At 38.2% G+C, this 15,541-nt stretch overlaps 1 protein-coding gene across 1 annotated transcript; it reads right to left on the reverse strand.

Annotated features, from left to right (window-relative positions):
• Positions 1-1,696: 1,696 nt before the first annotated feature.
• retreg3 (reticulophagy regulator family member 3) lies at positions 1,697-14,857 on the reverse strand. The gene is made up of 9 exons (XM_084429377.1): positions 14,226-14,857; positions 10,548-10,654; positions 10,054-10,084; positions 9,824-9,950; positions 6,810-6,894; positions 6,572-6,709; positions 5,542-5,621; positions 5,241-5,373; positions 1,697-5,028 (listed from the first exon to the last, which is right to left on the reverse strand). Exons 1-9 carry the CDS (start codon positions 14,489-14,491, stop codon positions 4,463-4,465), a joined length of 1,533 nt encoding a protein of 510 aa, XP_084285503.1. The 5' UTR covers positions 14,492-14,857; the 3' UTR covers positions 1,697-4,462.
• Between the last annotated feature and the right edge of the window lie 684 nt (positions 14,858-15,541).

Consider the following 15,541-nt stretch of genomic DNA (forward strand, 5'->3'; position numbering starts at 1 on the left):
AGCAATATTGCGATTATGCTTTACCTCATGTAAACACAATACTTAATAATGTGATAAGCTCATAATCGCATTCGCATCAACTATAATCGTATTAAAACAGGTGGCGTACGCCGTTTTTAACCATGTAAACACTTGAATCGCACTAACTGAAGTGCGCGTGTTTTTGTCACGCACCTTAAGCGCGTATTCATTTTAAACTTGACATAAGGAAGTTTTCCCTGAACTCTGTCAACACGACTCACTGTCAGCAGTCTGCCTTCATCCAGAAACAGCTCAAATAACGTGACAGCAGTGTATAAAACTGTTACCAGCTAGTACAGGCACCGACATAATATTTCTGTTCTGGGGGGGCTCTTGCGTCAGTTGCGTGCCATATTATGTAGCCGTTTGGATTGGAACCATAGACTGTAAAAAGATTGGAACCTATGTTCTATAATGACTAATGTGTAGTCTATGTTTGGAACGCACTTGGCAAAGGGGGATGTTCCCATGACAACCCAGCACGGTGTCGGTGTCCATCAGCGGGTCTTACGACAGAAATGTGTTACTATTGCTGTTAACATAACTGTTGCAAATAAATATACATTTTATATATAAAAAGTTTTTATTTTATTTTTTTTATATGCGTTATGTGTGTGTGTGTGTATTTCTCTGCTCTCAACTTTAAAACTTGCCGTTTCATCTTTGGACCCTCCCTGCATAACCTAATAGGCCTACATAAACTTATTTAAACAACATGACAAAAATGTGACAAAACAACTTTTGCTCGGTTTGTAAGTTAACTCGAACTCTCCCGCCATCTGGCTTTAAAAATGAATCACGAGCTGGGTCACATGACCATAAATAATAGTATTACTTCCTTGAAGTGAGTGAGCATCGCATGTACCCATCGCTAACGGCCTTGTGGAAGGGCCCTTCGTGAAGGGATCCAGTTGTTCCCCAAGTGCCCTTCCAGGGCGCAAAAATCCGTTTGGAATTTGCCCACATGTAACGTGTTGGATTTTCTTTCTATAAATATGTGTAAAAGGTGGATTTGTGAGCTTAAATATGTTTTAAACAAAAATATATATATCAAAGTTTAGCTTATCTAAGAAATCACTTAAGAAAACATATTGACTGATTAATAAAACTATTGAAAATAGATCTTTGCCACTGTAACTCCTATACATCTTTAATTTTTGTTAGTTGATTTTTAGACAACAGAATTGGATAGAAGAAAAATGATTTTTTTAAAAAATGATTTAATAATCAGCCTAAAAGAATGCTCATAATATTACCATATTGGTAAAACATTGCATCTATTAATGCAATTTTTTCTAATTAAGTCTGCTGTTTATATTTAGAAAGGAATTACAACAAAACATTTGGTCAGAATGACATTAAAAAGTTGTAACAAATAGAAGTTATTTGATTATAATTTGTACAAAAAATAATTTACTACTTTATAATTCACTCCTTTATTTTAATTTAAAAAAATACATATTTTAATTGTATTGCCTTTCACTACAGATTGGTTGTATATTATCCTGTAATATTGTATAATGAAATATATATATATATTTTATCAAAAAAATGTGTTCTATTATAATAAGTCATTATTATACCAGGACAAATTATAGACTAGGATCATAATTTTGATTAGCTCAGTAGGTCACAAAATATCAGTTAAAGTCATCAATAACTACACATTTTACTTATAATATATTCATTCGTTTATTGTCTTGCACATCAAAAGTTATCAAAATCAATTACAGAGAAGGGAAGAGGGAAATACTACTGAAATAAAAGTCACTGACATTGCAGAATCCAGCTACAGAAAGACTCCTGTAAAAACGCTCACACAAAGAAAGAAAAGATGAGTGATTCTGTATTTTACATTTTCCTCAACATGGCAGACTGCTAACTGATGTATTTTTAAATCACTAACATCAATACAACATCAATAGATGACACTGGGCATAATTTGGTTTTTATGTATAAACCACCACTTCATTGTCCCATTTGAATCGCTGGTGACGTTTGTTTAAATTGACCGCAAAGAGGTGAACAGATTTTTCCCACTAAATGGTGGTCATGCTGACTGACACACTTACAAAAAAATAAAAATAAAAATAAATATTTTGATGCTTTTTCAAAAGAAATATGGAGAATTTATCCAAAAAAAAATCAGCAGAAAAGTGTGTCCATATAAATAGTAAATCATTAATTATAATGATAAGTATCCCACAAATTACACATGAATTCCCTAAAAAAAAGAAGAAATGAAATCAAACCTTTCAGAATCAAACCTTTTTAACACAGCAATCAAAAAATATCAGCAATTCATAATCTTAGGGCTCACAACCAAGCAAAACCAAGACAGAAAAAAAGACCAGTTGCAAAAGATGAAACATTCCAACAAACAGTACTAACTCTCCTAACCCAACTCAAGTTTTTTTTAAGACTTGTTTGAAATGTAATAAACAAACTGGAATAGCAGAAAGTGACAGACCGTGAGAAAGATAAAAGCTTATTCATTATATTTCTTCAACGCTCCACTACTTTAAATTAAAATGAGAAAAGAAAAAAAGAAACGGTACGCTTGGAAAATAGAAAACACTTCACTGATCCCTGGTAACTTTATGCCTTTTTGTTGGTACAGCAGTTTCCCAGTGTGTTTCCTACTTTCCAGTGTACACAGTGATCAAAGCCAGCGATGACGAGTCTTTATTAGGATTGGGACAAAAACAGACACTGAACTTGGGAAAAGGGTCAGCATCTACTAAACAAAACAGCAAATTCAACTCATTTATTTCCACCAGCTCCATCATAACACAAGAAAGGAAGTAAGAAAGGTGGTTTTCTCAGATCCTTCTGTGCTTCAGTAATGTACTGAAGGTTAAATCTCATATCAGACCAGCCCAGAGGAGAGGGTGCAGAGGAGATCTAGTTTTCCTGCTGCTACCTGTAGAAAAGTTCCTGTATAAAGTCAGAACGGTTAAAGGTGTTTTTGAAAAGAGGAGGCTGTGTACGAACAGGTGGCAGTTACAGCCCCGTGTCTTGTTTGAGGTAGAGTCATTACAAACTAAATCAATGTACTGCCGTACTATCCAGATGGACAGCATTGCTGGGCTGTTAGTTGTTGTTTTTTCTTCTTTTTTTGACAGATGAACAGACGAAAAACAGCAATTTGAAAGACAATATACTGTAAATTTGCCATCATTTTACAACAAAGATCTTCATTAGGAAAGAGTTACTGTCATTTATTAACCCTATTCCCTTGGTTTTCAAGAAATGCTGAAAGAAAATCCAGCCCACATGAACTTGCACGTAAATGTCACTGTGGTGAGCCAAATGACATAGAAAAATGTCTTGACTACTCAATTTTTAAAAGCATGTTAAGGTTAAAATGACCAGGCAATGAATGACTATATCATTTTTTTTTTAATGCTATTCCAGCTTTAAGAAATATGCATTTTCATTGGCGTCAGACTGACCTGATGAAAAGAATGTGCAGTTAGTATGTAAAAAAAAAATTAAATGAAGGGTGGGAAAAAACCTCAGGAGCAAATACATGGCAAAGCGAGACGACCTGACTGCTGTTTATTACTCATGTCTCAGAGTCTTAAAGGGATAGTCCACCCAAAAATGAACATTGTCATCATTTACTTTTTCTCATGCCATTCCAAACCTGTATGACTTACTTTTTTCTGTGAATAATAAAAAGTTCTGTGTTCCATAAAAGAAAGCAAGTCATACAGGTTTAGAACAACATGAGGATGAGTAAATGAAAGTTCATTTGTGGGTGAACTATGCCCTATAATAACATCATGAGATCATGTGTCACTGCTACTTCTTTATAGACTTCTCTGCTCAACGACGTCTTGACTGTAGATTTCACAATCTTCCTTACAGGCAGCTTAATATTTTGTATACATTAATCGTCTTGACTCAGCATTGATGGTGGAATGTCTGATTTGGTCCCATGTGTTATTATTGAAGACAACAACAATACAGTCTGTATGAAAAAGAAACATGTGAAAGATCTATAAGACTTGCAGTTTGCTGGTTTATAAGAACTTAAAGAAATTTCGGATCATTTTAAATGTTTCTGATTGTTGTCCTATTGCTTAGCCTACCAAGTAAATCAGAGTCTTTTACACACAAGTCTCACACACACACTCACATAAATGAGAGGACAAGGAAGGAAGCTCACGGAGCATAAAAGGAGAAGATTCAGACTAGATTACTTCACAGTGATATCAACTGCAGCCAGTGGAGGAAACCTGGCAAGAGAATCTAATATTACATTAACAGTGCAAAACAAACACACACACTCTCTCTCTCTCTCTGTCTCACTCGCTCAGATAAATTGAAAGCATCTCAGTAGACATTCAAACCAACACTGCAAACAACTTCTACTTGGATCAAGGTGCAAGGACATGAGGAGCAGACAGACGGAGGTAGCATCTGTAAGATGGGCTCACTGTGGCTTCCCCAAAAAGTTGGACAGGAAACTCGACCCCTGGTTTCTGTTCTGACCTCCCTGCCCACCTGCCAAAGGATCCAACTGGTTCAGCTCGGACTGATCCAACATCTCAAAGTCCTCTCCATCAAAGTCCAGGTCTGTGTCCAGCTCCGAGCTCGACTGCTTCCTGAATCCCCTCGGAGCTGCTCCTGGCCGCGTGCCGCTCTCTCTCCGAGGACCTTGCGGTGGCCGGGGTTGCATGGCTCCTGCGATGGCTGCCTGGATCATGTTGCTGGCGATGACCCCTGCCAGGTTACTAGCGAGGTCAGAGGTAGTATTTAGCGAGCCTAGGGAGATCTCGGGGTCGAGGTCTTCCTGATCAGAGTCCATCTGGGTGTCCAGATCCAGCAGGGCGGAGGTAGTAGAGCCGCGAGGGCCGGAGAACGCGGCTGAGTTGAGACTGGGCAATCCGAAGCTGGCGTCATCATCGTCCTCCATCAGGGTGGCATCTGGGTTGATGGAGGGAAAGTCTGGAAGCCCACAGGCAAATGATTCCTCTGGATCACTGTGCCTGTCTAAATCTATTCAGTGAATAAATAAAGAGGATACACGTGTCAATGACGTGAAACAAATTTGTATCCCCATTTACTAATTAACTCAAAAATATACACTACCATTTAAAAGTTTGGTGCTGGTAAGAACTTTCTTTATTCTAGACACTCTTATATGTCATTGACCCATATAGAGAGAATGAGAAGAGAGTTAAAGAGTAGAAGAGCTCAAAGTGACTTACCCTCCGAGCCCTCTGTGAGGGGCGTTTGACCCCTGGAGAGGTTAAAGGTGCCGTTATCCATGTACGACATCTCTGCATCCGAGTGCTCAGAGTCAGTCAGTGCCAGTTCCTTAGCAACCAATGCTTCGTCAAACTACAGGTGCGGAATATTTAGAGAAATGTGAGCTTATTAAAAAAAAACAATGAGATCTTCCAACTTGCTGTTTACTATCATGAATCTCTATAGATATTCTAACCTCATGACCATGCAGCTGCTTTAAATCCCTATGATGTAATAAATAACCCCTGTATCTGGGCTCACCGTTGGGCAGAACGCAGCCAGTTCCTCTTCGCTGTCACTAGCATCATCTGAGGTCCCCCTCCTGATGGGCTTACGAAGAACTGCAAACACAGAAGGGTTTATCAAAACTTCTGAAAGCTGTAATATGCTGTTAACGACGGATCACCAATTCTTCATGTCAACAAAAAAATATATCATTAAAAAAAGGAAAGTTTTTGCATTGATTTGAAGAAAAAGAGCATCAGCTAAACAGCATTTCGATTTGCTCTTGCATCCTACAGCAAGACATTTCCCAGGCGAAGTCCAGTAATTTTAATAGGAATCCACACGATCTGGAAGATTTACCTAGATTGTAAAAATGTTCATGCAAATTTGGCAAAATTCCAACATTGTTGGAAGGGCTTGTTTACACCTGGTCACTCAATGGTTTTTCTCTGACCGGATATCTATCGGATCGTATTTTTCTTCTTTTTTTAAGGTGTAAATGCATCTGGTTGTTGAAGCCACATATGTAAATTTTACTCCCAAAATGTTAAAACCTAAATGTGTGAGAGGGCATATAGGCTACTAGCTCCTGGTAGCCAGATATGAGAGCGCTACAGCAACACGCATCACTGCAGATATGGCCAGCCGCAGATGTCTTCAGCAAGCCGACGCGCAAACTGCAGCAAATTCAACTGGAAGTTTGGTATTGCATTCTGAAACTCAACACACATCTAGTTGTGTCTCCTGTTGCAGTCTTTGTCCTTGAAATCAGCTGATGACAAATAAATTGCAGCTCACATCTGTTGCTTTCATTGACGTGAACTTGAATTTGCATATAGCACGGGAATTGAAGATAGGATTTATATCCTTTTTGCGGAGACACATTTATGTAGCCATGGAAGAGTTTGAACAAAACCGATAGCTATCCGATCAGTAAAAACGCATTAAGTGACCAGGCCCTATGACACAAGAACAATCCAGTCCTTAAAATACAACTCTAAAAAGGCAGGAACTGTTCTCAGCATGACCATCAGTTCACACCTAGTTAGATCTGCCATGTACTTACACGGGTTTTCTATGGGCTTTAACATCATGTATCCTTTGGCGCTGAAGTCCAGCCACTGCAGGGCTGGCTCCAGCTTCACACATCCACGCTGCCATAGCCGATAATACAATGCCAGTGGGCACACCAACACACCCAGCACTGAGAGAGACAGAGAGATAGAAAATATTAAAGTAAATATTTTGCAGTTGTTAAGGCACTGGAGCAGATTAGTAAGCCCTGAAGGATTTCTGCTACTCACAAGCCACATATGAGAGCACCAGTCCAGGGATGTAGCGCCCCACCGTGGCCACTAAGGTGAACAGGCCACAAAACAGCATACAAAACTGCAAGAGAATGGAGTTTTAGGATTTGATAAACAAGTATATTAAAATACAATACAAGTCATAAAAGCAATAATAATAATTATAGGCCTTAAATGGCATGTAAAAACAAAATACATTGTGGTTGGTCACTTTACATGTTTACATGCCTGTCTAAGCGGGCAGTTCTTCTCCAGAGTAAGCTGCAAACTGGACCAGACATCCAATGTCTGGCTACACAAGACTATAGACTTGATAATATGACTATACAATATTAACAGTTGATCTTAACAGTAGGGGTGTAACAATTTATTGTGTCACAATATAACATGCATCAATATATCGTGGATAGTGACAATCTGTATTGTGTATAGTATATTGTAATTTCTGAAGTTTACAGAGTTTCAGTACTACATTACACTACTATATATAATGTTGAGTATTATGTATAATAATGCAATGGGTCCTGATAATGCCAAATGTCTTATGTTACCAGTAAAAAGTGGCCTACTTTATTCTAAATACCGTTTATCTAGCCAGTGACAGAGTTCAAGCATATTCGTCTAAAATAATTCTGTATTTTCAGCTTCAGAATCCTGAATATTTTAAATCTGGTGTCACTGTTGTCCTGTGCATTGGGTTTAGAGCCCGACCGATATGGATTTTTGGGCGCCGATGCCGATACCGATAAAAAAAAGCCAGATACCGATATATCGGCCGATATTATTTATGTGTATATTATAATACAGTAGCAATATTATTTATGTGTATTATAGTACAGTAAGTTTGGACACACTTTCCAATTGGTGTGTACAAACTTTTGATGGGTACTGTATATAGAATACACAGTATAAACAGAATATATATATAAACGTTTTGCAATGATCACTCAAATGTGGTGATCAAACACTTGTGTGACAAAGATATGTAATGGAGGCAGGGTGAATGATAGAATGAGAATTTGAGCTGTAACCAAACTAGTTTGCATTGCATTTTATATTTTATTATATTCTAAATACGGTTGCATAATCTTCACTAACGACTTTGTCCTTTTAATTTAGTCACCTTATTTAAAACATAACTTGTATCAATAAATATATCAAAAGTGTCACTGACAAAACCTTATCTTCTATTTTTAATCTTAATTTCTCTAATATCTACCGGTGGAGGAAGAACACAGATCTTTTTAGTAAAGTAAAATGAATCATATCATAATGAAAACGTTTATAATTACATATGTACAGTAGTTTTATACTATTTTAAATTAGTAAGCAAAATGTACTAAACGTGAAACTAGGCTACTCTTAATGCAAAATGGCCCTATATAAAGTGTTATAATTATATAAATTATTGGAGTAGGAGTATTATCTGGACCCGAATATTCGAATATTTGTTCGGTGGGTTGGTATTGGATTTGAAAATTTGACATTCGAATATTCGGTTTTTTTTTTTCACATCTGGGATCCCCCGCGAAACGGTTCTCATTCGCGCTTGAATAAGGCCGGCAACACACTGACTGCGTGGCATGGCCGTTTTTATTTCGGCTCCCATGTTAACAGGTTGGAGTTTGCACACTGCCTGCGTGAGACACGCGTCTCTCAGGCCCGGCTCGAGCCACGCGGAAAATGCGTGCAGTGCATGCTAGAAATATAACCGACTTCTGAGTGTTCCAGCAACGGTGTTCTCTGGCTAGAGCGCAGAACAGCGGAGTTTGTATGGACGAAGTGCATGTCTGAGCTTGTGTTTTGGGTTAAGCTGTGTTGCTTTGACATTGTGGAAAATAGAATAATAGAAACAAAATGTATTAGCCTTTTTACCCGTTATTATCAATCTAAATTAATCTCGTTTTTTTATTTAACTTAATTTCGTTTTTCTTTATTTAAATTTTGTTTTTCTTTATTTAAATTTCGTTTTTTCTTTATTTAAATTTCCTTTTTCTTTATTTAAATTTCGTTTAATTTCTTTATTTAAATTTTGTAATTTCTTTATTTAAATTTCGTTTAATTTCTTTATTTAAATTTTGTAATTTCTTTATTTAAATTTTGTTTTTCTTTATTTAAATTTAGTTTTTCTTTATTTAAATCTACCCTTTACTGTCAGTAATTTGTTAGTCAGAAAAATATTAGATTACCTTAAAAGTATTGCTTAATTTAACAGACCTGTGTGTGTGTGCGTTTTATATCACTGCAGTGTCCGTTCTCGGACGCATTCTCTGCCCGCGGGAGGTGCGCCGCTTCCCGCTCGCGCTGTTCTGTAGTTTACTAAAAGTGTATTAATTCTGAACGTGTTGCGTCTCGCGTGTCCATGTATATTGCACCAAAATGCGACAATGCACTCCCTTGAGAAGTCGATTGGATTAACGGTTCTCGAAATAATAAAAATGCAAACGGACATACAGACACATAGAGAATCCTACCTTTATTAGAGAGAAAAATATGTTCAGCACCGTCTATCCGATGTCCATTACTACCGAAGCTTTGAAGCTCAAAAAGCTTTAACACTGTGTCTACACCGGAAGCGGCTGTTATTTTTTGCCACTTTTGCCAGTTCTTTGTGACAGCTTTTAGGTGCTTTATTGGCAGCGCCATCCTTACATAAATCACCGCACGCTGCATTTTTTTAAATATTAATTTATCGGCCATTATAAATGCCGATACCGATAGTTAGGAAAATGCCTAATATCGGCCGATAATATCGGCCCGCCGATATATCGGTCGGGCTCTAATTGGGTTACCTGCACTAAGTCCAAACCCATTCATTTCCACCCCCAATGTAATACCAAATTTAGCATTTTAATCAACAGTACACTTTTTGTTAACCTTTTACCACATGTCTTGGATTATTACAATAATATTGTATCGTTAATTCAGTATCGTGATATGTATCGAATCGTGACATTAGGGTATCGTTACACCCCTACTTAACAGTGTTGCTAGTTTGGGAGTAATCTCACCTTCCCTGGATTTTGCCGTTTGAACTGCACAATATCTATCGCACAGGAAGACCCTGTAACCCAAATCTCAGCCAGGTGGTGGCATAATTCAGGCACACTCAAAGTCCCAGGTTGCACCAGACCCCAGCTGTGAGCCAATCAGAAAAGAGCATTAGAATTAACAGTTACACAATTTTGTATCAAACACCACAGAAAAACCTCAAAGAGTAAACAAATACACCAGACATTACCTTTCATTCTCACTCTCATCTTGTCTTTTAACTGCAAGAGATCAAAAACAATTTCAGACACATTTGTGAGTGTTAGAAGACTCAGTTATTAGTTTTTAAACATTTGCTTGATTACATTTTCACTTCCTTTGAAAAGATGAGTGTATTAGCAAGTTCTCAGAGAATAACACTGACTTGTGATTTAGGATTTATTTTTAGTTCTATTAAAGTTGTCCCAGAGTGTAGATCAAATGCTAATAAGCCACTGGCTTCGGCTGCATGCAAAATATTGATTCAGGTCGATACTGTGCACCTCCTGGAAATGCACTGCTAGGAAATGTCACAAGTTTCATAACTCTCTAGTAGCTGAGCAAATGGGAAGAGAGAAAATGAAACTTGAGTGGGTCACAGCACAGGGAATAGAGAGGTTTTAATTACAGCCAGTATTAATATTAAGATGAGACTACAAAGTCTTATATAGTTGTACACAAGCAAGAGAGGAAGGTCAATTTTACCTCTGATCTTAGGCCAGATCTTATTCCTCCATGTGTCGACACAAACTACCAGGGCCAGACCTGATGCCAGCAGAAAGAGCGACCTCAAAGAGCTCAGAGCAAAAAACCTGAGAAAGAAAAAAGTACACTTTACTCTGAAACACTACCTCTGTTGTGGACTCTCTGACCAAAACCTTCTGTCATGCATTTATCATACTGAATGTATGAGGAAACCTTTGTTCCACAGGTGTTTCCGGCCCCAGTGTCTTTCCTGTGCAAATCTCAGAGACGGCATGTGCTGCATGAGCAGTTGTGATTTCTGACAGTTTCACAGCAGCATGGCTAATTACGGCTATGTATGTGCAACATTACTTGACCAAAAGGTGAGCCAGCGCTGAGACCAGGCTGAACCCTGCTGATCTCTCGTTGTGAAATAAGACAGCTAATGCTGTTTGATGACTAGATCAAACAACAAAACCACATGACCTGTCAAAAGCATTACAACCAAGGGCGGATGAAATGTTCTGAGATGGTGGCGATACTTTATTTCTGAATGGACTGGATTCTGGGTGGAATATGATTTTTAAATGGCAAGATCTAACCAAGGCCTAATATTAAAAGAGAAATAAGGCAGATTTTATCATTTAGTGAATGAAAGAAAAACTAATGTCTTTCATCATAAAAAAAAGTATAGAGTACACCATTTATCCCCAGATAATAATCAGTCAGAGCATTCAGTATCCATTCTCCAAGATAAATAAATGGCTCTGCAGGCACAGCGTTCCTCTGCTGCTCACTGAGGCAAATAAAAGGAGATAATAAGATCAGGGGGAATATTTCTCTGATGGAGAGGGTGACTGCACTAAGTGAATAAAGACTGCATGCCTGAACAGTGAAGAAAAAAGAGGGACATCCAACCTATAACAATTGTGTCTTCCCTGCACAGCTTTCCTTTTCCTTTCCTCACAGATTTATTGGGCGTTCTTTATAGCATTTAGTCAACACGAAATCTTGTTCACAGCCCATTTTACTTCTTTACTGTCACATATTTCCAAAAAAAGGAAATATAATCAGGACTTTATCCATCAAAGACTTGATCTGGATCTGTGAAAACTGGAGTTCAGTATCAGAATGGAAACTGAATGCAAGTTTGCATAACAAATGCTTAAATAGCTATTTGGCTATTGATTAACATTATTATTAGCGGAAAAGGGTAGTACTAATTTAAAGGGATATTTCACTGCTGGAAAGATGAATGTGTATTTAAATTGGGTCATTTATGTAGTAGAAATGTGAAATTATTTTAGAAGTTGGTGCCTTCTAGACTGAGAAAAGCCAGAAAATGTATTTTTGGCTCATGTGAATGAAAGACACCAACTCCCAGAATGCACTTGCTCCGCTGCCCTACAAGGCCACTCCCAAGCCACACCTACCGGTTACAGAGGGCAGTATCGGAAGAAATGATACAACTAGGCTACTACTGACTTGAAACTGAAAAGACGGCGTTTTATCGTGAGATCCCACCCCCTATGGGCGGGTTGAAAACATGCGGAACGAGCTCCTACTACTGGCTGTATTCTCTAGCCTCTGGCCAAAAAAGCCTCAATGTTTTTTTTCAGACACACAATACAGAAATCTCTAGTCTCATGGGGACAGGAGGGAGGGAAACACGGTCATTCGAAAATACTACCGGGTTTCTACTGATTCAAAGCTTAATGCTAATCAGTGAAGTATCCCTTTAAGAGGAAAAGCATGTTATTACATTTTGATTAAAGACTACACTACAAAGACAAACTTTTCCCTGTAATAAAATGCACAGATGAATCACTCATAATAAGACCAGGATATGTATTAAGAAAGTAAATAGGGTCCATTTTGAATTGTTATTGATTTTAGAAGCAGATGTCATAGTGTGTACACACAGCACATGGCTTCCTATGTTAGGCTGGCCTATGAAAAGACTTAAGGCATGAACAGTGATTGCACAAAGTACAACCTGTTCCTAGATCAACATCTTTGTTGATCCTGGTGGAACAACATTACAATCAGCCAATCAGATTTGATGGACAAGATTACAGTTTATGATAAGTTTAGGATTACAACCAGGGTTAGATGCTTCTATATCAGGGTTATTCACTTATCATTTCCTTCTGATTTTAGGGTAGAGTTAAAGGAACATTTCGACTTTTTGGGACTTTAGCTTGCGCCGTGGTGAGGAGCAGAGATTTCGCTCAGAGTTGGAGTAATAGAGTCGGCAATTACTAGATAGTAAATGCAAAGTTTAATGGGCAGTTTTCATTTTTGAGAAACAGTGACCTTGTTTGTGAAATAGTAGGCTACTCCCGTTCTGATTCTCCCCTCGACCTCAGTCTGTTCGGCATCTTGTCTATCAGCTTCCAAAGTTTGTAACTCCTCGTCTGTGTATTCTGGCTCAAAACGATATGGTTCTGGATCTTGGTTTGATACCAAATAAAATTCCTCAAAGTCAGCCATGATCACGAATCATGTTCGCTACTAGCTAGTTAGTCACGTTGGTTTTGTTGACGGAACGGCGCTTCTCGGGTGCTGCGCTAATCACTCCGCCCAAGTAGCAGTGCTTCGCCTTCTGAGAAAATAGTTCCCAGTATTTAAACGTTAAAAAAATGGCTGTGTCTCATATGACCTTGTTATTTATACACACTGTGACTATACAAATCACAACATGTAAATAGGAAAATGTTGGTGTTATTTTGTCACTTATTGGGATTAGTATGCTAGCTGTAGCCATTTACATCCAGTCTTTGTGCTAAGCTAGGGCTAGCGGTGGGTGCGTCAGACAGAGTTACGGCACGCACGGAGATGAAAAAGGTATGTATGGACTTATCTAACTCTGGGGGATACGGTGAATAAGCTAAAGTCCCAAAAAGTCGAAGTGTTCCTTTAAGTTTAGGGGTAGTGTTAAGACCAAATTTTTGGACAGGAATGTTGTTCCAGGATCAACAAAACATGTTGATCCAGGAACGTCTTTCTTGGCAAAATCCCGGTGACCAACAAGATCACACCACTGTAAGACCAGGCCCAACCAATCGGTTTGCAAACATAGTGCTTTAATATATATATATATATATATATATATATATATATATATATATATATATATATATATATATATATATATATAGCGTCTCTGTCATGGTGCTATGTAGTTATCTACTATCTGCAGTAATAACTGACAGTGGGAGGTGGAAGACAAGCTATTCAACAGGTAACATTTATAGGACACACAGTACTACTTTAATATATATATATTTAAAACAGTGCAAACATATCTCTGCTCAACAACATGCATTAGTAAAAGCAGTCAAAAAATGGTACCCAATACAAGGTTCTGTGAATCACAACTCAGTAATTCACAAATGTACAAAGTGTTGCGCACACACAGCATTGTGTTTACAGTAGCACCACTACAGCCACTGCCTAAATATAGGCATCCAGGGAGAGAATGACACCCAGTCTGACCATCTGTTACTTATCTTAAATAAAGGGGGAAACGTCTGGAACAAGCAAGACACGTATGCATCCAGATAAAAACAAGAAAGGCTTATACAAGATCCTCAAAATGTTCATGAATAATGTAAACGTTTCAACTGAAAGCACCGGGTTGTAAACAGAGCCCGAGTGGAGATAAATCCATGGAGATAAAGCTAATCATCCACTCACCAGAACATGACGTTGGCGGTCGTGTACAATAGGACGCTGTGAAAGGGTCTCTCCCACAGCAATACAGACTGCAGATAGGTGAGCAGGCGCTCGTGCGGTCCCAGCCGCTCAAGCAGCGTTGATTTCACCGCGCGGAGCTGCTCGAGCCTCTCGCCGGAGCACGAGCCGCCCCCGAGGCCGACGCTGCTCCTGCTGGCGGAGCGCAGCTTCATCGAGCAACCGCTGCCTTCAGTCGCGTCTTCCGCTGCTCCACCCGTATGAGCCATTCTCGCGTGTTTTAAACACGTGACGGCAAGAACACCAACAAAATCTACTTTAAGTTAATGCTAAGAAATAAAACCCGAGCTTTAGCAATGATTTGGAGATCGCGAGCTAGCTTTAGCCTGAAGCCGCTCAGGACTGAGCAAGTGTAGGCAGACCTCGTGTTTTCAAGAGGCTGCCGCCGTTCATACGGAACAGACGTGAAATAAAACCCATTATTGGGTCTAATTTGCTATATTAATACTTGTATGGGTCAGCACGGGTCTTCTTTAATGCTGTCACCGTGCAGCTGTCATGTCCAGTCGTTGTTTTTGTCGCGGGAGCAACAGAGAGAGGGAGAGAGAGCTATGGAGGACGGGCTTGATCTGGCCAATGGCATTAGGATTATTACAGTCAGAGCTGGTGAATAACAAACAACACCTAGCATCAGCGAAATCTCTCTTCAAATGCCTTCACAGATCATTCATAATGAATTACTTCCCAAATGTCCCAGCTCCATTGTTTTTATTATGTTATAAAAGGGTGTCATAAGGGCAGTTTGATGACGCAATTTCTATTAATAAATCAAATAGTTGTTCATAGTGTATAGCTTATAGGCAAAGTTTGTGGTCATATAAAGTAGGGTTTTTCAGAATGGCGAAGATTTGACAGTATATATTATGAAACAGTAATAAAAAATAAAACCCAATATATATTTTATAATTATTTTTTTATTTTGAAGATGTATACATCTTAGAGAAAAGTTATCATTCTCCCCCAAAGTAATAATATTGAACAATTTATATTGGTTTGAGTACAATGATAATATACAGCAAAAGCCAATTATTTAGTTTTTAGAAACAACACTTTATATTGTACATTATTTTATAGTATGTAAGAAACAAAAACCCAAATAACTTTTATAATTATTATTTGTTTGTTATTTAGATGTTTATTCAAATATAGTCTACTCTAGAGGGTCAAAAGTGTCATTCTCCATTCTCCAGACAATATTTTAATAATTTATTTTGGTTTTAGTACAATGATAATATAAAAGCCAATAATGTAATATTAGA

This window comes from Rutilus rutilus, assembly GCF_951802725.1.
Source record: "Rutilus rutilus genome assembly, chromosome: 1".
Taxonomy (NCBI): domain Eukaryota; kingdom Metazoa; phylum Chordata; class Actinopteri; order Cypriniformes; family Leuciscidae; genus Rutilus; species Rutilus rutilus.